Here is a 20,192-nt window from a genome sequence, read left to right as displayed (position 1 = left end):
TGTGATGTTGGCTTGTTTAACTTTCAGCCTGCCATTTGTGAGGGTCCTTCTTTAGAGAAGAGCAGCTGAAACTGAAAGCTGTTAAAAGTCTCATAAAACTAAAATATTGTAAGTGTTTCTGAGTTCTGTGGGGTTTTGTGGATGGTACCTATGGTGCTCCTAATCTATTTTAGGTGGTTGCTAAGGCGTTGCTAGGTAGTTTAGTGAAAAGTTTAAGTATCAAGTTTAAGGTAAGTAAAATATAAATGAAACTAATCACTAACATTAACATGGACAGCAAGTAATGATGACTAGAAATGTAAGTTTGGTTATCATATTATCCTTTGATTGAAATCTAATGATCATAGGTTTTCGGGTGTACCTGGAAAAGATTTGTTGTATTGCCATGTTCAGTGCTGTATGTTTTTGGTGAACGAAATGAACAGTAGTTGTTGTAATATGTCAGAATAATAGCTTAAAAGCCCCTTTTTCAAGACTAGGAATTAGTAAACCTCAACCTCAACCATCTGGTTAATAACTAAAAGACTCGTATAATGTTTGCATCTGTGTTAAGTATGTTCCTGTATATAGATTCATATAGAGATGCAGAGATACAATGATTATTTGAGTTATGGTTTATAACATGTCAATGAAATTAGGCATGACAGTGTAATAATGTACAGTATGAAAGATAGATAAATATTCTAAAGGACTATAAATACCCTTATTCGTCTGTTTTATTATGGTTTGCCTGTTTTGTTGCAGACACTTCTCGTCCCCGTATGGTGCAACGCTGTGTTGGAGTGCTTGATAAGAACACAACAGCAAGAAGACTGCAGGTTTTTACCTTTATTGTTACTAAGTGCATACTGACATTTCACAAGAAATTCATATTATACGAAGACTTGCTACTGTGTCCGGATGTTGTCCTTCATTCTGCAGCTTCTTTGCTCTGAAAATAAGAACATATCAGAGTCATTATGGCAAGGGCCTCTATGGGCTCTTTGAGAAATCAGTTTATGCGTGAGTTTCATGCAGAGCTCCTGCACATCAGCCTGTCTGCAACGTTTAGATCCATCTCTAACCAGATAATCATGATCAATTTGCTGAACTGAGTTATTTTAGTCACTGAAGCTGCATGGACAGAAGCTTTCACTCACACGTTTTACACGGATGGATGGAAAGGTGAGCTCAAACTTCTGTTTACATCCACAATGCTTTTGATCTTGACTGATGTGACTTGCTTAAAACATTTTGTTCAATTCAGCTTTATTGTCATTAGTAGGGATTAAACGGATCGTTGTTGATCCATGCTTCTCTGGATACTTATATAATGTCTTTCATTTTGGCTCACTAGGAATCTGTTTGGAGGAAAATCCCAGCAAGCAGCATTTGTAAATGATGTCATCCTGAATATGCTGGATGATCGAGACGAAGTACTGGGATGCACTCCATAAAGTCAGGAGCAGAAATGTGAATTCACCTTATCTATTTTCTAAAGGCAACTTGTTTCATTGATCTTATTGTGAAAAATTAGTCTATGCATATGTTCATTTTTTATTTTTTGATCACCTAAATTTTAATCAAAATATCATCTCTATCTTCTCTCTGTTGACATACGCAGGACATCTCTCATCATTTAGTCCTCTTAAACTATGCCCCTGCAATCTCACGCTCATCTGGCTCCTTTTGTCAGTGCAACGCCCTCATATTAACTTCCAATCAACAACCGATGCAGAGAACAAAATTCCCAGTCTACGTCACAATGTGGAAGAAAAGGTCTGTCTCTACTTCTGTTTTATCACCACTTTATTTGCTGACATATGGACTTACATAAGCCTACCTTGCAGTTGCATACAATTACACAAGAGGATGAGTGCAAGATGATGTCTGTCCGCCTCACCAACAAACCACTCAAAGACAGACAAGCAGCAGCAAACACCGCACAGTGGTTGGAGGAAATAGCAAGTATGAAATGAAAAAGTGTGGTGTTCACCAAAAACTAGCATGCACACTATATATATAACATGTAGTTTAGTATAGTTTATATGATAGAATTAATTCAATGTGAAAAATGTGACCTGATAACAGGTGGCGAAAAAATATGCAGTTCACACTTCTAGTGTGAAATGGCCCTTTTTGTGGTTTTCTTTTGCTTATTTCTTTTGGTTATCCACACAAGTTCTGCTTAAAAAATGTATAATGTTAAGTTTAAATTATAATAAACAAAATATGCTAGCAAAATGAGTTTGGATAGAGTTAACTGTTTTATCAGTTGTCAATGTTCTGAGTCCATCACAATATTGTGCAGTGCTCAGATTCTTATTTCTGCAAGATTCACTTGAATCAGCAAGAAAAGTCTGGGGTGGTCATTTATTTTGTTACCCCTGTTCCAATTTTTTTTTTAATCGGCATTGCTTGCTGGACCTCCAACAAGATGAGATTTGACTAAAACCGGAGGTGAGAGATCCTCAACCACATTTGAGTTGTTTCAATAAGCTAGTGGGGTTAACTAAACTAACATCTTTGCTCTTTTTAGCTATTGTACTTCCCAACACTGTTATAATGGTAGTATAGGTTTGACTGTTACCTTTCCAGCCTCACGGCTCTTGGCCCTCAGCTTGTTGACCTGGGACTCGGCGATGTCAGCGCGCTCCTGAGCCTCTTCCAGCTCATGCTGAACCTTCCTGTACCTGGACAGGTGAGTGTTGGCCTGCTCCTCCTGTTACACAAGATATCCAACCCATTTCATAGCAGTGCATTCATGGCACTGGACACTTTTGTCAATACTAAAACACGCTCAAGACATTTGATTGTAGACTTACAGCTTCTTCAGCCTGGCGCTTGTAGGCCTTCACTTTCAGCTGCAGCTTGTCTACCAGATCCTGCAGTCGGATCACGTTCTTCTTGTCTTCCTCAGTCTTTGGGAGTAAATATTGGACATGGTCTTAGTTAGACTGTATATTGTAAAAGGTGGTACATTTCTAATTCCTGGGTAGTTTTACCTGGTAGGTGAGCTCCTTCACCCTCCTCTCATACTTGCGCACTCCTTTCACAGCATCTGCACCACGTCTCTGCTCAGCTTCAACTTCAGACTCTAACTCACGCACCTTCAGTAGAGAGTTATTGTTTCACCTGTCAAATCTCTGGCATGACCAGTACATCTAAGAATGTGTTTTGTTCCTAACACTCAAATTTACCCTGGACTCCAGTTTCTGGAGCTGTTTCTTTCCACCCTTCATGGCCAGACTTTCAGCCTCATCCAGACGGTGCTGCAGGTCTTTGACAGTCACCTCCAGGTTCTTCTTCATCCTCTCCAGGTGAGCACTGGTGTCCTGCTCCTTCTTCAGCTCCTCAGCCATCATGGCAGCCTGAAATATAAGCCAGTTAAAATGAACTAACCAATATAGATAGAATTACCTTTCATGACCTTCCATTTGTTACCACTTACCACCTAAACAATGCAAATAACTGTTTAAACTGGAATAGAGAAGCAGAATGTAAACACTCACATCAGTGATGGCCTTCTTGGCCTTCTCCTCTGCATTTCTGGCCTCCTGGACTGAATCATCCACCTCACCTTGAACCTGGACCAGATCAGCCTCAAGCTTCTTCTTGGTGTTAATAAGACTTGTATTCTGTGGGATGTAAGCAGTTAGTCTACAGTGTCTACAGTTTATCATGTATCCTGAATTTGTTCCTGGTATTTAGTAATTGTTTGTACTTGTGAGTGCAGCAGTCCCACACGCTCGCTGGCATCAACCAGCTCCTGCTCCGCCACTTTGCGGCCTCTCTCTGTTTGCTCCAGTGCAGCTCTCAGCTCCTCAATCTCTGCTTGCATCAGGTTATTCCTGCGCTCCACCATGGCCACCTGCTCCTTCATGTCCTCCTGTACTCTGAGAGCGTCATCAAGGTGCAGCTGGGCATCCTGTGGCAACATTCTTTCTTTGTTAGTTGTCATGGTTTGGTTAATTCATGTTTCATATTCATATTTATCAATATTTATTGCAATTCCGCATTCTACAGAAAGAAACCTTGAGTTGGCCTTGGACGTTCCTGAGCTGTTTCTGGGCCTCAGCAGCCTGGCGGTTGGCATGACTCAGCTGGATCTCCATCTCATTCAGATCTCCCTCCATCTTCTTTTTGACTCTCAGGGCATCATTTCTGCTCCTGATCTCAGAGTCCAGAGTGCTCTGCATGGAATCGATCACTCTTTGGCTGTTCCTCTTGATCTGTTCCATCTCCTCATCCTTCTCAGCAAGCTTCCTGTCAATCTCACTCTTCACCTGATTCAGCTCCAGCTGCACACGAAGAATCTTGGACTCTTCATGCTCCAGGGTGGCCTGATGGATAGGATATAAGAATTATATCAACCTGGTAGAAAAAATGGTGTAATGTTCACCATGTTAGAACAGTATTTTTTTTATGGTTTGTTGATTTGATAGTTTTAAGTAACAATACTTCAGCTTCTTCAAGTGCTGTCTGGATCTCTGATTTCTCAGCCTCCACGGTCTTCTTTGTCTTTTCCAGTTCATGAATCGTCTTTCCAGTCTCTCCAAGCTGCTCAGTGAGGTCAGAAATCTCCTCTACAGTGTTTAAAAAGCAGATTTTTAAAAAATGTGTTTAAATGCATCCCTTTTTTTTAGTCTTTGGTGTACAAATAAAAGTTGCATTACGTTGCAGATTCTTGTTCTCCCTCTTCAGGGTCTCCAGGTGGTCAAGAGCTTCCTCATAGGAGTTCTTCATTTTGAAAAGCTCAGTGCTGAGAGAACGAGCTTCTTTCTGAGCACCTTCTAGTTCAGCCTGACTTTCCTCATACTTCTGTTTCCAATCTGCTAGCACCTAATAATGAAAGAAATGTAGTCATTGTTAATTAGCTAAGTAGTCGGTTCAAGGTCTAGGTTTACAGGTTATCCATGTATTTCTTACCTTGTCAAAGTTTCTCTGCTTCTTGTCAAGGTTGGCTGCCAATGCATTTGCCCTCTCCACATCAATCATGAGATCCTCTACTTCACCCTGCAGTCTCTGTTTGGTCTTTTCCAGAGAGGCACACTTGGAGTTCACCGCCTCAATGGATTCTTCAGCATCCTGCAGACGCTGAGCCAGCTTTTTCCTGAGGAAAGTGATTTGAAATTATGAAATCTTATTAATATTTGTCATATTAAATGTAGGATACTGAAGACTTTTCCCAATGATGTATTTACTTTGATTCCTCAAGCTCCTCAGTGCGTTGGATGGCATCAGTCTCATATTTTGTTCTCCACTGAGCCACCTCACTGTTGGCCTTAGACATTCCACGCTGGAGTTCAGCTTTGGCCTCCTGCTCTTCCTCATACTGCTCTCTGAGCAAATCACAGTCATGGCGTGCAGACTGAACCGCATGGGCCAGAGCGTTCTTGGCCTTTGAAGTCAAAATGTTTCCTTTTATTGTACACAGCTATGTTCATAGTTATTCACAGTATTTGGTAACAGAAAATTGTAGCATTTTTGTAGTTACCTTAACCTCTTCTTCAATATGTCTTTTGAGTTCCTCAATCTGCTGAGTGTAAGCTTGTTTGCCTCTTGTCAATTGAGAAACAAGAGCTTCTTTCTCCTCCAATTGACGCCCATATTCCCCTAGTATAAGACAATGTGTAATTTATGAAAGTGTTCACAAGAGTTGTATGATGTCAGTATTGGGTTCTTGCATTGCAGGTTTTTGCACATTTCTACAACTGTGTGCAGAGTATATTAAATGTGTGCATGGCATATTGTTTATTTACGTACCATTTTCAGTTTGCAGCCTTGCCTTCTGTGCATTTAAGTCATTAAGTTGGCGTAAAAACTCATCATTTTTGGTTTTTAGCTCACTTGTTTGGTCTTCTAATGTACGGCACATCTTTTCAAGGTTTGCCTACATTAAAAAAAAAAGCTTAAATTTTCTTTTACCTCTTTGTGCTTTGTTCTTGTGCCATTTATTTATATTTCAAGTTGTCAAGGTCAAAGTACAGTAGTCAACATTTGAAGTGGATAAAAAAAAGTTCATCAAAGTTGTCCTTAGAACTAAATTGTCCTAAGAATAAGGTTTTAGGACAACTTTGAAATAAGGTTTTGATCCACTTCAAATGTTGACTAGTGTAGTTTTGTAAAACAAAAAATAAATCTTTACTTGAAGTTTTCCCAATAGTATACCTTTGCTTTAGCCACAGCCTCCATGTTGCTTGACAAGTCATCAATCTCCATCTTGTATTCACTCTTCTCCTTCTCCAGCTTCTGCTTGACCCGCTGGAGGTTGTCGATCTGTTCTCCAAGCTCAGCCACAGTATCTGCCTGCTTCTTTCGGAGAGCTGCGGCCGTAGCTTCATGCTGCAAGGTGGACTCTTCCAGATCACGACGCAACTTCTGGAATTCGGCTTCACGCTTCTTGTTCATCTCAATCTGGGCAGCAGTGGCACCACCAGCTTCCTCAAGCCTCTCGCTGATCTCTTCAAGTTCCCTAGAGAGATCAGCTCTTTGCTTCTCCACTTTAGCACGAGCAGCTCGCTCGGCCTCAATTTCCTCTTCCAGCTCCTCGATACGGGCCTAAATAAAGAATGAAATATTAACTACCTAGTGATATTGGTAATGTGGGTTTTCCCAGCTATGCATCTATTTCATATAACACAGATTAGGGTTAGTTTTACCTGAAGTTCTTTGATCTTCTTCTGAAGCTGTGCTCCCAACAATTGTTCATCCTCAATCTTGCTGAGAAACTGACTAATCTCGAAGTCTTTCCTGTTTTTACAGCATTGTTTTGTAAAATGTGTAAAATACTCATTTTGTGTAATTGTGTGAATACCTAAATCCACTCACTTTTTGATCTTCTCATCTGATTGCTGTTTGTCATTCTCCAGGTCCATTATGGACTCCTGGGCCAGTTTCAGATCACCCTCAAGCTTCCTCTTGGCTCTCTCAAGGTCCATACGGAGCTTCTTCTCTTGCTCCAGTGAGCCCTCAAGCTATTGTTACAGAAACCAGAGCATTTAATTCTAGTTTAGAGACACAAATTAACTTACCATTGATTCAAGCTTTTATTCTCATGCCAAATATCTTACATCATCCACTTGCTGCTCAAGCTTTGTCTTAGATTTAGTCAGAGTGTTGACTTTGTCTTCCTCTGCCTGAAGGTCATCAAGAGTCTGCTGGTGTGCCTCTTGGAGGGCTTTCTTCTCTTTGGTCAGCTTGGCAATGCTCTCATCCTGAGAGGCCATCTCCTCCGTCAGGTTTTTAACCTGGAACATTGTTGGAAACATTGTGGGAAACATTGTTCATTGTTTTCATTCTCAAGATCCTGAACAATCAGCAGTGTGAAGAACATGTGAAAAGATGATTGACCTTATTTTCTGTTGCATGTTTCTCCTTCTCCACTTTGGCCAAGGTGAGCTCCAGGTCGTCAATGTCTTTCTTCAGTTCAGAGCATTCATCCTCCAGTTTCCTCTTCTTGGCAGTGAGTTCAGCATTGATTTCCTCCTCATCCTCCAGTCTCTCGGTTGCCTCTTTGAGTTTTGCCTCGAGCTGGATCTTGCTTTTGATGAGACCTTCACATCTCTCCTCAGCATCAGACAGGTTTTCAGTTTCCTGTTTGAGATGGATGTAAATAATGACTTTTGGCTTCTACACGTTTCATTTTGACTCAGTAAGAACTGAAATACTCACAGCTGCTACTTGCAGTTGAAGATCGTTTTTCTCTTGAAGAAGTGACACCATTTTCTCCTCAAGCTCCTTTTTTTTAGCTAATGCCTTTGCTAGATCTTCCTTCATTTTCTCAAAGTTCTCCTTCATGGCTGCCATTTCTTTCTCAGTCTCTGCACTCTTCAGAAGAGGCTTGATCTTGAAGTAGAGCTTCATCCATGGCCAATGTTTCACATTCATGAATGAGCGGATGTTGTATTGGATGGAATAAATTGACTCTCTGTCAAAGGGTGTTTCTGGTTAAGTTTGACAAAAAATATTCAATTTTGTTCATTTAATTGTAAATTAAATAATATCTCATTCACTCACCTTCTCTCCATCATTTTCACAAACTCTGTCCTCATGAGGAAGCCACGACAAAGAGCTTGAGTCATGGTAACCAGTTCTGCTAGTTTCTCATCTCTCATTTCCTCAAGAGTACCCAAGAGACCAGCTTTAAAGAACACCTGCAAGAACATACAGTGATGTTACTGGTATATTATGGAAGCCATTGTTTTTATTGTAGATTTGAGTTTAGCCATTTGTTGTGCAGCTCACCTTGGTATGTCCAAACTTGTATTGGGTGTGGTCAACATCAATAGAGCCCAGGAGTTTCTCTGAAGCCTTTTTGTTGTCAATGAACTGTCCCTCAGGGATGACGCTAGCATTTAATACTTTGTATCTAGAGAATATTCAGGGGAGAGTCATGTTCTCGTGAAAAATATTCATAAGATGATGAAGATCAGGTGGTATCATCTCTAATTTGGAGGTTGCAAAAAGGTTTCTTTACCTCTGCTTGAAGTCACCATAGAGGATTCTGCTGGGGAAACCCTTCCTGCAGATTCTGATACCTTCCAGCACACCATTACACCTGAGCTGGTGGATAACCAGGAAGTTCTCCATCAGACCTGCAATAAAGATGTTCTTAAGGTTCCAGAGATATTTTCAAAACTTTTTAGTCTTCAGGGATTAAGTTTACCTGGAGTCTTGGACTCATTAGGAATCAAGCAGCGCACAAAGTGAGGGTGAGTGCTCCTCAAGTTAGTCATCAGCTTACCCAAGTTCTCCTGTGGAAATGTTTTTCATTAGTCTAATCTTTAATGGTGTAAAGGTTCACATTCTTCATTAAAAGAGAGAGTCTGTTTACCCTAAAAAGTGCAGACACCGTCTGGAAGGAACCACCCTTCTTCTTGCCTTTCTTTCCACCGCCTCCCTCAGCTGTTTTATGTAAACAAAATATATATATATATATATATATTTTTTTTTTTTCCCTGTGTTGCTTTCCTTTAACCCTTTCAATAACTCCCTATTAGACCATGTCTAATTACATCATAATACAGAAGAATTGGTGAATTGCAAATAAATGTCTTACCTTCAGAACCTGCATGAGCAGCATACAGGAAGGCCAGTACTTTAAGTGATGACTTTTGGTAGAGTTGCACGACAGAGTCATTCAGTGGATCCTTGTTCTTGTCTAACCAGCCATTAATGTTGTAGTCCACAGTGCCGGCGTAGTGCACCAGAGAGAAGTGGGCCTCTGCCTTACCTTTGGCAGGCTTTGGCTTCTGGAAAGCTGCAGATTTGCCCAGATGCTGATCATGCAGCTTGTTTTTGAAGCTTGTGTCTGTAGCTTTGGGGAACATGCACTCCTCTTCAAGGATGGAGAAGATGCCCATTGGCTGTTGAAGAAATATTCATGCTCAAGTACAGGCACAATATGATTAATCATTTTAATTTGCTGAATGTCCTCTTACCTTCTCAATGAGCTCAATGCAGGCAGCCAAGTCCATTCCAAAGTCAATGAACTCCCATTCAATGCCTTCTTTCTTGTACTCCTCTTGCTCCAGAACAAACATGTGGTGGTTGAAGAACTGTTGCAGTTTCTCATTTGTGAAGTTGATGCAAAGCTGCTCCAAGCTGTTGAACTGATAATTAAACAGAAGAAAGTGTTTACTACTGACTGTTATCTTTTATGTTTCGATTAATAACTGATGCTCACATCAAAGATCTCAAATCCAGCGATGTCCAGCACACCAATGAAGAACTGTCTAGGCTGCTTTGTGTCCAACATCTCATTGATACGGACGACCATCCACAAGAACATTTTCTCATAGACAGACTTGGAGAGCGCAGAGACTGCGTTGTTCACCTGAGAAATTCAAAGGTCAATGTAATTGATATTAGACTTTACTTTCCCATAAAGTCTATGAATGTCTACAAGACTGCAATTTCTATTTGTATTCATCTATAAAGTAAATAAGTGATCACCTGTGGTACTGTCTGGCCTTTGGTCACCATCTCATTTCCGACCTTCACTCTGGGGTAACACAGAGCTTTCAGCATGTCAGCAGAGTTAAGGCCCATGAGGTAGGCAATTTTATCAGCCACTGAGGAAGAAAATTTTTACACATTATTGTCGTTAATGAAGTGAATGTTTATATGTTAATGTGCTAATAGTATGTCTTACCCTCAGTGCCGTCAGGTTCGGCCTGCTCCTCTCTCTGCTTCTGTTTAAACTTCATGCTCCCATGATGCATCACAGCACCTGTCAGCTTGTAGATGCTGATTTTCTCATCAGCACTGAAGCCCAGAATGTCAATGGCTGTCTGGTTTTACCATGACCAAGTGAATCACACATTATTTGAGTCAAAGAGAAGGGTATTTTATATTGTATGTCATTCAATTTATGCTGGTGTTTTTCTGATGTTTGTTTGCTCAGGTATATTTACATAATCTGAAAATACTACTATGGAGTTCTTGCAGCTGTCGCCTCTGGCTTGCTTAGTTTGGGATAATTAATATTCAACAATATTACTGATCTGTCTGCATTGACACTATTGAATACGAACTGAACTGAGCTGGATGATGACATCACTGTTTTCTCCAGACCTGCTGTATAGATAAATTAACTAAATTAATCACTAATGATTTTTACAACGGAAATGAATCAACACTGAACTTACTTAAGCTGGACAATTACACCTTTTTCTTCTAGAGCTGCTGTACAGCCAAAACAAAACTATGTTGCATAATTTTCCTGTTATCTTCATTTTAAAAAGCGCTTTATAAATAAAGGTGACTTGACTTGATAACTACAACTACTACTAACAGTGTAGTTTTGCACATACATCTGTGGCAATGAACTCCTCCACATCATTGATACTCTTGACAGTGATTTCACCCTGGCTGATCATTGGATAGTCGTAAGGGTTGGTGGTGATGAGCAGGGCCTCTGTAAAGAATTGATGTGCAGTATGTTAACAGTGTTCTCAAACATGGAAATGAATGAAACACACAATACTGTAGATTCCTCACCGAGCAGCTCTGGCTTGTGTCCGGTCATGAGCTGGTAGAAGATGTGGTAGCTCCTCTCAGCAGACAGCTGGAATGTTACTCTTGACTTTTCCAGCAGATCTTCCAAAAAAGACAAAAATGGAAAAAAAAAGTCATTGACTGCAATTGATTAACCCACATTTTGGCCTCGAAATAAAATGATTGGTTTAAAACAGTGTTGACTCACAAGTTTCAATATCAGCTGAGGCCAGTTTTCCAGTGGTCCCAAAGTGAATCCTGATGAATTTACCCTAAGCAGATTGAAATATTTAGAAAAGTTTAGAATATCCGAGCTTTGGAATGTTAACTGAATTTGTACAATTCATATCATCTGGCCACAGTAACTTACAAAACGAGAGGAGTTGTCATTCCTCACAGTCTTGGCATTTCCATAAGCCTCCAGTAGAGGGTTGGCTGCAATGATTTGATCCTCTAGCGACCCCTAGTGAGTAGTTAAGTAATTTCAACATGCAGAATAATTTTTTCACTGTTCTTTGAACGGTATTTGATGGTTTAGTCACCTGCATTTTGCCAGGGACAGGTTCTGCCTTCTTTGCGCCGCCAGCCACAGCGATTGTCGCAAAATACTGGATGACACGTTTGGTGTTGACAGTCTTTCCTGCACCAGATTCTCCACTGGGTGGACATGTTAAAGGTGGAAAAGAACGAATTTCAGAATAGTGTAAATGTGATATGTTGGCTTTTATGTAAGTGGTTCTTTAAAATCCACAAATTTCAGACACTACGTGCACACCAGAAAGCAACTTGAGGCCTGAAACCTGCATTTACATGCATCATGCTGGCAGTGTGGTCTTAAGAGGGTCACACACTGGACGAGAAGCATATCTTCGCGTCTACGACAACTCAAGGTATCACACACCAGACATGCACATTCTCTTATCAGTTTATGGTCAGCAATATTGTTATGTTTAAGGACATTATGAAATTAAGACAATGTCTGTGCTATGTTATGATTGTACTGTAATGGCGTGGCGGGATTTTGAACAGCATCATAAGTCGTAGCTGGGCGCCGCTGACAGACGCCGAATGGCGCTGCCGGTGTGTGTACGCTTATAGAAAATATGTGTTCGAATTTTAAAGAGATTGTGTGCTGGGCTTCTCGTCCGGAGTGTGACCCCCTTTAACCTCATATACGTGCAGCACTGTCAGTAAGCGGCTTTTCCTCGCACCTTTCTGTTAGTTTAGTTATCCTTGCTTTCCTGGCACATGCCAATAAGAACAATGCTTATGCATTTACATGACCACGTTATCCGTGTTCTCCATCAGAAAAGCCAGGTGTTCAACTGCCTTCTCTCAATAGCTTAAACAGTGTTAGCATTTACATGATGATTCTTGTACAATAATTAATAATCATCATAGTCTACTTACGTAATCAGGATAGACTGATTCTCCCTGTCTGAAACACATTTATAGTGTTATTTTAAGTGAAACTGCTAAACAGATTGTATTTTCAGTTTTTTGTATATATCATATATGTAATAAAATGTACACCACTACATAAATTACTTATGAGAGGCCCATTAAGTAAAAAGAGTTTGTTAAATAAAGAATCGTAGGTGTATTAAGCAAAATATAAGTAGGCTCAAGTTTAGCACAAGTTTATTGGATTGCAAAACGGATTGAAAATTTATATCCACACTTACCAGTGAGCATGAACTGGTAGGCGTTGTCGGAGATGGAGAAGATGTGAGGCGGGGCTTCAATCCTCTTTTTGCCTCTGTATCCAGCCACAACGACTGAATCGTACACTGGGAGCCACTTGTAGGGATTGACAGTGACGCAGAACAAGCCAGAGTAGGTCTGAAATGGAGATATAGATAGTCCAGTTAACAATGCTGTCACGCCATCCCAGGAATAAGATATGATTTGCTTAGACTTACGTAGATCATCCATGCTGCGTAACGCTCTTTGAGGTTATACAGCACAGTAGGCTCATTGAGGTGGGTCATCATGGCCATGTCCTCAATTTTGTCAAACTTAGGAGGATTCATGGGGAAGATTTCATCTTCTTTTACCGTGATTGTCTATAAGGTTTTCAACATGGATGAGAGATTTATCACAAACAAAATATTTGTTTTACCTGGCAAGTAGTTTTACAGTCCCACAGCATCATGTAAAACTGTTTTACAGAAGATCAACACATTTTCTACTTCTACTTACTTTCCCACACAGTGTTTTGACAGTAGCTTTGCCGCCTTCTCTACTAACAAGAACACCTTTCAGGTACATCTCATCCGGCACCGTCACGAAGAATGCCGTTTTGGCATCAAAGGGGGTGTTCTGAGCCTCTATCCTCTCTCTTTCCGGCTTCCGGAGGTAAATGGCCGCTGGGCCAAAACACTCCATTTCACCATCTCCCATGATTGCGGTTTACTTTGAGAAGTGACAAGGAGAGAATGTGCAGAGGGATTTATACTTTAATTACTTCTAAATATTAAACAAATGCAAGTGGAGTAAAATATATTAATTCCTATGAATGTGAAGCGCAATGATGCTGCTCCATGTCTCCATATAATATTATTAATCACAATCATAATACCTGCTGTCCTGTCCAGAGAGAATGTGTCTGAGGTAGGAGATGCTAAGAGAAAGGTATAAAAAAACTTGAGTTTTAATTTGTGCCACTGCTAACTTGGACTAATTCAGTCAGGTTAGTGTCAAAAGAATGTTGAATGTACAGTGCATAGCCACACTCTAAACTCTTAAATGTGCTAACTGATTACCATGTATCAGGGTTAGACATTTAATCTCTAAACTGCAGAACACAAGTATAAAATATTAGATTAATAGTAAAAGGAGAGCATGGTGAACAACTCACCCACCTTTGAGTTCCAGTCAGTCCTTAAAGGAGCCTGAAGCAGCTTCTTATATAGACAGTATACTGTTCACTCAGCAAAACATACTCACCGTATTTGGTCATGTATTTTCAGCTCAGTTTCAAGAGGAATTTTTGTAAATGATTGTCATGTTCATCAATATCATGACACCAGCCAAATATATTATCACTTTGATGTAATTAACTGTCCAGTCTTAGTTTTAGTTTTGTTTAAAGGAAATATTGTGTTAGAAGAACAGCTAATGGGTTCAGATAATGGCAGTGAACCCTTCGGTAAGATGAGGTGAATTGACACTAGATGAATTAAACAAATATTTGAAAATAAGCCACCAATATTATCATTAAAAATTAAACGATGTATTTATAGGTGTCACTTGTGATCAAGCGCCTTAACCTTAAGAAAAGGTTGTTATGTGAAGGGTATCAGTTACCGGAGTTCAGACATTGTTTAGGTCTTATGTAGAGCATAATCTTCTTCAAGTGCCTTGGCACTACAGTAGAACCCAGTTTAGCCATGGAGAAGCTCTTAAATGTCACTGGGATACTGTTCCAAGAAGCCTGGGAAGCTTTTCATGTGTCAAAACAGCAAATTTGGGCACAACAGTTGTCATTCTGTGAACTTGCATATAGTGACACTTATGCTGAAGAGCGGACAAGATTTGGCAGAATAGCGCGGTATAGTCAATTTCATTGTGTATTGAGGAGTGTACTTTTTTTTTTTTTTTTCAGGTCATATTCTAAATCGGTGGTTCCCAACCTTTTGTATATAAGAAACCCTGAGGACCCCAAAAAAACCTAAAAATAAAATGGCAACAACAACAAAAAAACATGCAAATTCACTCTCTACCAGAAGGTGGTGCTAATGAAACAGCAGCAATACACTGCAAAAAATGCTTTTCTTAGTATTTAAATATCTCAAAAATCATAAATCAATACACACAAATATAATACACAATTATGTTGTCACATGACTAAAATAATGCAATAAACATTAAACATTACATGTAAACCCCAAATGTACATAACTAATAACAAAAACTATGAAACAATTATTTAAATGAAATAACATAAAATGTGAAGTCACACAGGGAATTCCGGGAATGTCAATTTAGAGGAACAAGAACAGAAAAAAGAGAAGAGATGAGCAGAAACACAAGGACTGCAACCAATGTCCAGCCACAGCCTTGGAATCAGCTGAAGATAAAAAAACATTAAATCTCTTAAGATCTCAGCAGAGTCCACAAACAGCATTCCCAGCTTCACTTATTACTAACCAGTTTGACATTATTTCTGTCATACATCTACAGAAGTTCTTATTGAGAATTTACAGAGGTTTAGATGTTGATGATTTATTGAAAATAAGTTTCGAATGAAGTCACTCTTATGGTGATCAGTGTTTGCTGTATTTGGGCTTCTGACCCTTGACTTTTTAACATTAGTTTTTATCTGGCTGCTGTAACTGTGTGTTTATAAAACACATTCGTTATGGCAAGAGAAAATGGATCAGGTGATAATGCTTATGTATTGTTGATGAGAAACATCATGTAGTGGCCTGATTCACTGAACTCATATAGTCTTATCTTTGGTCTACTTTTATTTTATATCACAAAACAAACTTGTTTTTGTTGCCAATTTTTTAGTAGCTCGTTTTGTGATGTTCAGAATTTTATCTGAATATTTTGTTGATTGTCACTGTTGTTGAAATTCATATGCTGATTTTTACATATGCTGTGTTTGTCTAAATGATACAGTAGTTTAAAACTTTTTGTACACAATGCATTTTTAAAGTCCTTCAAATGATCGGTTTGTCACTGCTGGTTCTCATTCTGTAGTGTCACAGAGCTATTATAATAAATAATGTTAAAATGTATTAAACATTCCTCATGTAATCAAAGATTAGACTCTATATGAGATCAGTGAATCAGGCCACTACATGATGTTTGTCATCAACAATACGTAACTGATCCATTTTCTCTTGGCTTTTCTTGCCATAACTAATGTGTTTTATAAACACACAGTTACAGCAGCCAGAGAAAAACTAATGTTAGAAAGTCAGTGGCCAAGAGCTGAAAAAAGCAAACACTGATCACCATAATGATAACTTCAAACTTTGTTATTTTCAATCAAACATCAACATGTAATTCTGTTAATTCTCAATAACAACCTATGAAAGAAGTAACAAATTGGTTTGTAATAGCAAATTTTTTTGGTGTTTACGTCTGAACTTGGGCTCAGTATTGGCCAGATCTTGCGTCAGCATCACACGCATGCCTCGTGCTGCTCACGTGACCAGAGCCGGTGAATACTGAGCCCGTGTTCGGAAGTAAACAAGGAAGCTCTGCAACGCAAATAACGAATCGGGGCAGACGAATTTGTTGAATAAAGTCGTTAATTTTGTTTTGGTTTTGCGCACAAAAAGTATTCTCGTCGCTTCATAACATTAAGGTTGAACCACTGCAGTCACATGACTGTTTTATCGATGTCTTTTAATACCCTTCTGTACCTCAAAAGATGCAGTGGCATTGCTGCCTATATGTGGATCAGATCCCCTCGAATTTCATAAAAAAACAACATGAGGGTGAGTACTTAATGACAGAAATTGCATTTTTGGGTGAACTAACCCTTTAAATACTGTTGATCTCAAGAGTCGTAGTCATATTACAGTCACTCAAAGTCAAATTAATTTGTATAGCTCTACTGTTATATTTATAATGCCTTAGTACCATAGAGCAAATTTTAGAGCTGGGCGAACAGATGATATACAGCAATGTGACATGAACGATTCTTCAGATTTAGGTGTAGATATATTGTATTTAGCGTAGTTGTTGTGCCGCAGTGATGCGTGTGACTCATGTGTCTGAGTGTTCAAGGCAATTAAGAGATTTAAATATTGGTCAGTTTTGTTCTAAGCGAGAGTAGGATCAGTGTGTGGTATATTCAGTTAATGGTAAATCCCATTTTGCAAAATTGAAGTAAATTGATGATGATTGGATGACTAAATCCATGATCAGCAAGTCTTGTGTGATGGTTCTGAGCTGTAACGAAGCACAAATGCATGAAAGCGGCCCTGATTTCTACAGAGCTCTTCAGGATGGTGTGGCGTTGGGTGTGTCTGATCTTGGATTCTGCCCATGTCCTTTTGCTTTGCCTTGCAAGGACAATGCAATGTGTCCAACATGCTTTCCTAGTTCCTTTGAAAAGATGGCAGGAGGCTGTGGAATAAATTCTAAGGCGTCGACACCTAATGAGAAGGGGACATGTGCTCAATAAAAAAGGCATCTTTCCCCAAGGGTGGTCATATTAGGACTTTACACAAATATAGCTGGTCGGTCAGCTGTGACATCAGGGCTTTGCCATTTGTCTCAAAGGCCACAAGTGTTATTGTGGTGTCAAGTTGAAAGGTTTGATATCAAATGGTCATTCGCTTTAATCAACTCCGTTCTGGACACTTTAATGTTTATAAGAATATTTGTAAGAATCTATTGATTAACTCAATCTTTAATTATTGGTCATTCAGCTTCATGTTCTTGCATCGATTCATTGTTTGGCTTTCCTGTTGTTGACATACAGTAGTGGGACACAGCTGAACTGGCCAGGTAACATTTCTTTTAAAAAATTGTATTATTTGCATTTGTAATCGAGAATACTGACATTCTCTGTCATTTTGGATACTTTCTTGCTCTCCTTAGGAGAATTCACAAGCAAGAGTTAAATCTTTCAACTTATAAGTAATGTGGTTCAGTCTAGCCAAAATTGATTCTACAGTTTGTTTACGGAGTTTCTAATACATATGATGAGAATGTATCTGTAGTATTTTTGGGATTAATTACTTGTCTTTGAGGACAGATGGGGTCATCTGTTAGTCATTCTGAATTTCTGATAGTATTTAGATTAAACTTGAGTTTTACACTTAGACTAGGCATTTATCATGTGATATTTTTGGGATGCAAACTGGAGCATTATAATACATTTGAGTGCTGTTAGAATATATATTTGGTAATAACCTGTTTATTGTGAAATGGAGTTCTCTCATTTCGCAAATAATAATCTAACCATTTACATTTATTTTGTGGGAAATGTCTTTTTTTTTCAGTAACATTCTATTAAAATTGGCTAACTATATTATTTAACTTGAAATAACATTGAACAATACTGTTACAGCATGAATTAATCTTTATTAATTTCAAAATGAACACTTTTTCACATCTGTTCACATGAGTTAATGCACTGAAATAACATGCAATCAAGAATTCTGTGCGTATTAAGAATAATAAAGACCGTATAAATGTATATTTTTCTGATTGCTGATTCATGATAGCTAATGTATTAATTAATGTTGATAATGGGACCTTATTGTGAAGCGTTTCTATTTTCTGATTTGTTTTCTTTGCTGCTCCCGTTAACAGAACATTGCTGATGTATGCTGTCCTTCCATATAGCCATACTCAGTGCTTTCCACAGGTTTGAAATATACTTGCGGTGGTAGCGAAGTGAAAAATCCTCCTATTACCCACAACACAAAAATGGTCTACTTCATGTGACAAACAATAAATAATGTGTGATTTTTTTTTTTTTTTTAACATTATTATTATTTTTTTTAATTAATTTTAATTACATAGCATACTATTACATTTAATTGCATACTAATATTATGCATTAATATGCATTGTATATTATGCAAAATTTCAGCATTTAAATGGTTATCCCTTTCCTATGTTCTCCTTGCTGTCATATAGTGTCTCTCTGTGAATGGGACCCAGATTTTTCTAGTGAAATTTATATAATGAATAATATATTTGTTAAATAATGTTTTTTTCTTCCTGTGGGGGAGACTACAGTAATTTACTATGAATTAAATGTAAATCAAAGTAAATACAATTTATTGTGTAACCAAAATACTAATAATGCCCAGAAGAAATAAAAAAAAAATCAGCGTATGACTTTTAATTGTAAATACTCTAAGACTCTTATTTTGAAATGTCTACACAATTGCGGGCTGATCCTTCTGATTCTTACAACCATCGAAAACATATTATATAAAGGCCATAAAGTCTCTGCAGTGCACGTGGGAATGTAAGCGGGAGTAAACAGTTCTGACGCACACATAACAAGCAGGTATGAAACGTGTAGGGCGAGGGGAGATTCTCCATTAGTTAATCGATCGTGGATGGTTTCATTATCTTGGGCGGATACAAAAGTATAAGAGGATAAAAATAATAAAAGCATAAATGTGTCTCCAAATATACTTGGGCGGCCGTTATTATACCTGGGCGGCCTGTCAGTCGTCTTGGACTTTACAGATAAAAAAGTTATTTTCAGCCATGATGATCAATTGTTCTTTGAGCAAAAGTTTTCAATAACAATCCCATGTATCCCAGTCCCCTGCCTGTCTCAAATACATGTCTCCTTTATATTGTAATTTTCTGCTGGTCCAGCACTTTGCAACAACACAAGCTTGTTTCTGCAGCGACTTTCAGCATGTTTCATATAACAACGTCTGACGATACATTTTAAGTGGCATGAGGAAGTCAAAAACCACGAAAAATCCGATCAGAGCAGCCATGCATTCTGTTAGTTTTTTTAAATTGGTCATTTTCATCAGGGCGTTATGAAATATAGAGCTGAGTATCATCAGCGTAACAATGAAAACTAACGCCATGCTTCCTAATGATATCTCCCAAGGGTAGCATGTACAGAGTGAAAAGCAACGGTCCTAGTACTGAGCCTTGCGGTACTCCATATTTAACTTGTGATTGATATGATATCTCTTCGTTTACTACTACAAACTGATAACGGTCAGATAAGTTTGATTTGAACCATGACAATGCAATTACACTAATGCCAACATAATTTTCAAGTCTATTTAAAAGAATATTGTGATCAATAGTGTCAAAAGCAGCACTAAGATCCAGTAACACTAATAGAGAGATACAACCACGATCTGATGATAAGAGCGAATCATTAGTAACTCTAATGAGAGCAGTCTCAGTACTATGGTACGGTCTAAATCCTGACTGGAAATCCTCACAGATACTATTTCTTTCTAAAAAGGAACATACTGTCAAACCAAAAAATATTCAGACATTTTTGATATTTTAAATATATATTTACTAGTGGGTGCTTGGTAAAATAGTAACATTTGGAACCAAAAATTATTCAGATATTATTACTATAAAATACAGCAACACCTCCCCCTTTGCCTCATTTATGTAGCTCAGACGGATTTGTAAAAATGGCATTTTATCTTTTTTTTCTTCTTTTTTTTTGCCATTCACACTTGCTAAATCTGATTGGATTTCTATCAGATATACACAAAAATCGGATTTGGACAGAC

General features: G+C 38.5%; 1 protein-coding gene and 1 long non-coding RNA gene across 3 annotated transcripts in view; one reads left to right on the top strand and one right to left on the bottom strand.

Annotated features, from left to right (window-relative positions):
• LOC125263132 overlaps nt 1-20,192 on the top strand; it is a 53,060-nt gene that overhangs the window by 567 nt on the left and 32,301 nt on the right. The window contains exons 2-5 of the long non-coding RNA XR_007183696.1: nt 745-1,164; nt 1,337-1,452; nt 1,604-1,758; nt 1,830-1,947. This is a non-coding gene — a long non-coding RNA (uncharacterized LOC125263132). The remainder of the gene's footprint in view (nt 1-744; nt 1,165-1,336; nt 1,453-1,603; nt 1,759-1,829; nt 1,948-20,192) is intronic.
• On the bottom strand, nt 814-13,609 carry LOC125263125 (myosin heavy chain, fast skeletal muscle-like). Of its 2 annotated transcripts, none has more exons than XM_048182031.1 (40): nt 13,562-13,609; nt 13,183-13,395; nt 12,903-13,046; nt 12,666-12,822; nt 12,391-12,418; nt 11,523-11,637; nt 11,351-11,443; nt 11,189-11,252; nt 10,984-11,082; nt 10,797-10,900; nt 10,136-10,274; nt 9,937-10,055; nt 9,668-9,817; nt 9,423-9,593; nt 9,041-9,347; nt 8,816-8,886; nt 8,648-8,735; nt 8,459-8,576; nt 8,227-8,350; nt 7,999-8,135; nt 7,654-7,909; nt 7,333-7,575; nt 7,053-7,229; nt 6,811-6,956; nt 6,642-6,732; nt 6,151-6,540; nt 5,746-5,872; nt 5,477-5,595; nt 5,184-5,380; nt 4,909-5,092; nt 4,656-4,821; nt 4,441-4,565; nt 4,014-4,322; nt 3,704-3,907; nt 3,492-3,617; nt 3,180-3,350; nt 2,985-3,089; nt 2,805-2,900; nt 2,570-2,701; nt 814-931 (listed from the first exon to the last, which is right to left on the bottom strand). In XM_048182031.1, the coding sequence occupies exons 2-40, from the start codon at nt 13,381-13,383 to the stop codon at nt 911-913; spliced, it is 5,814 nt and encodes a 1,937-aa protein (XP_048037988.1). In that variant the 5' UTR covers nt 13,384-13,395; nt 13,562-13,609; the 3' UTR covers nt 814-910. The 2 variants fall into 2 exon arrangements, with proteins under 2 accessions (XP_048037988.1, XP_048037987.1); XM_048182030.1 differs by lacking the exon at nt 814-931 and adding an exon at nt 1,647-2,510.

Source organism: Megalobrama amblycephala, linkage group LG2, assembly GCF_018812025.1.
Source record: "Megalobrama amblycephala isolate DHTTF-2021 linkage group LG2, ASM1881202v1, whole genome shotgun sequence".
NCBI classification, from domain to species: Eukaryota; Metazoa; Chordata; class Actinopteri; order Cypriniformes; family Xenocyprididae; genus Megalobrama; species Megalobrama amblycephala.
This window is presented reverse-complemented; position numbering and strand designations above follow the sequence as displayed.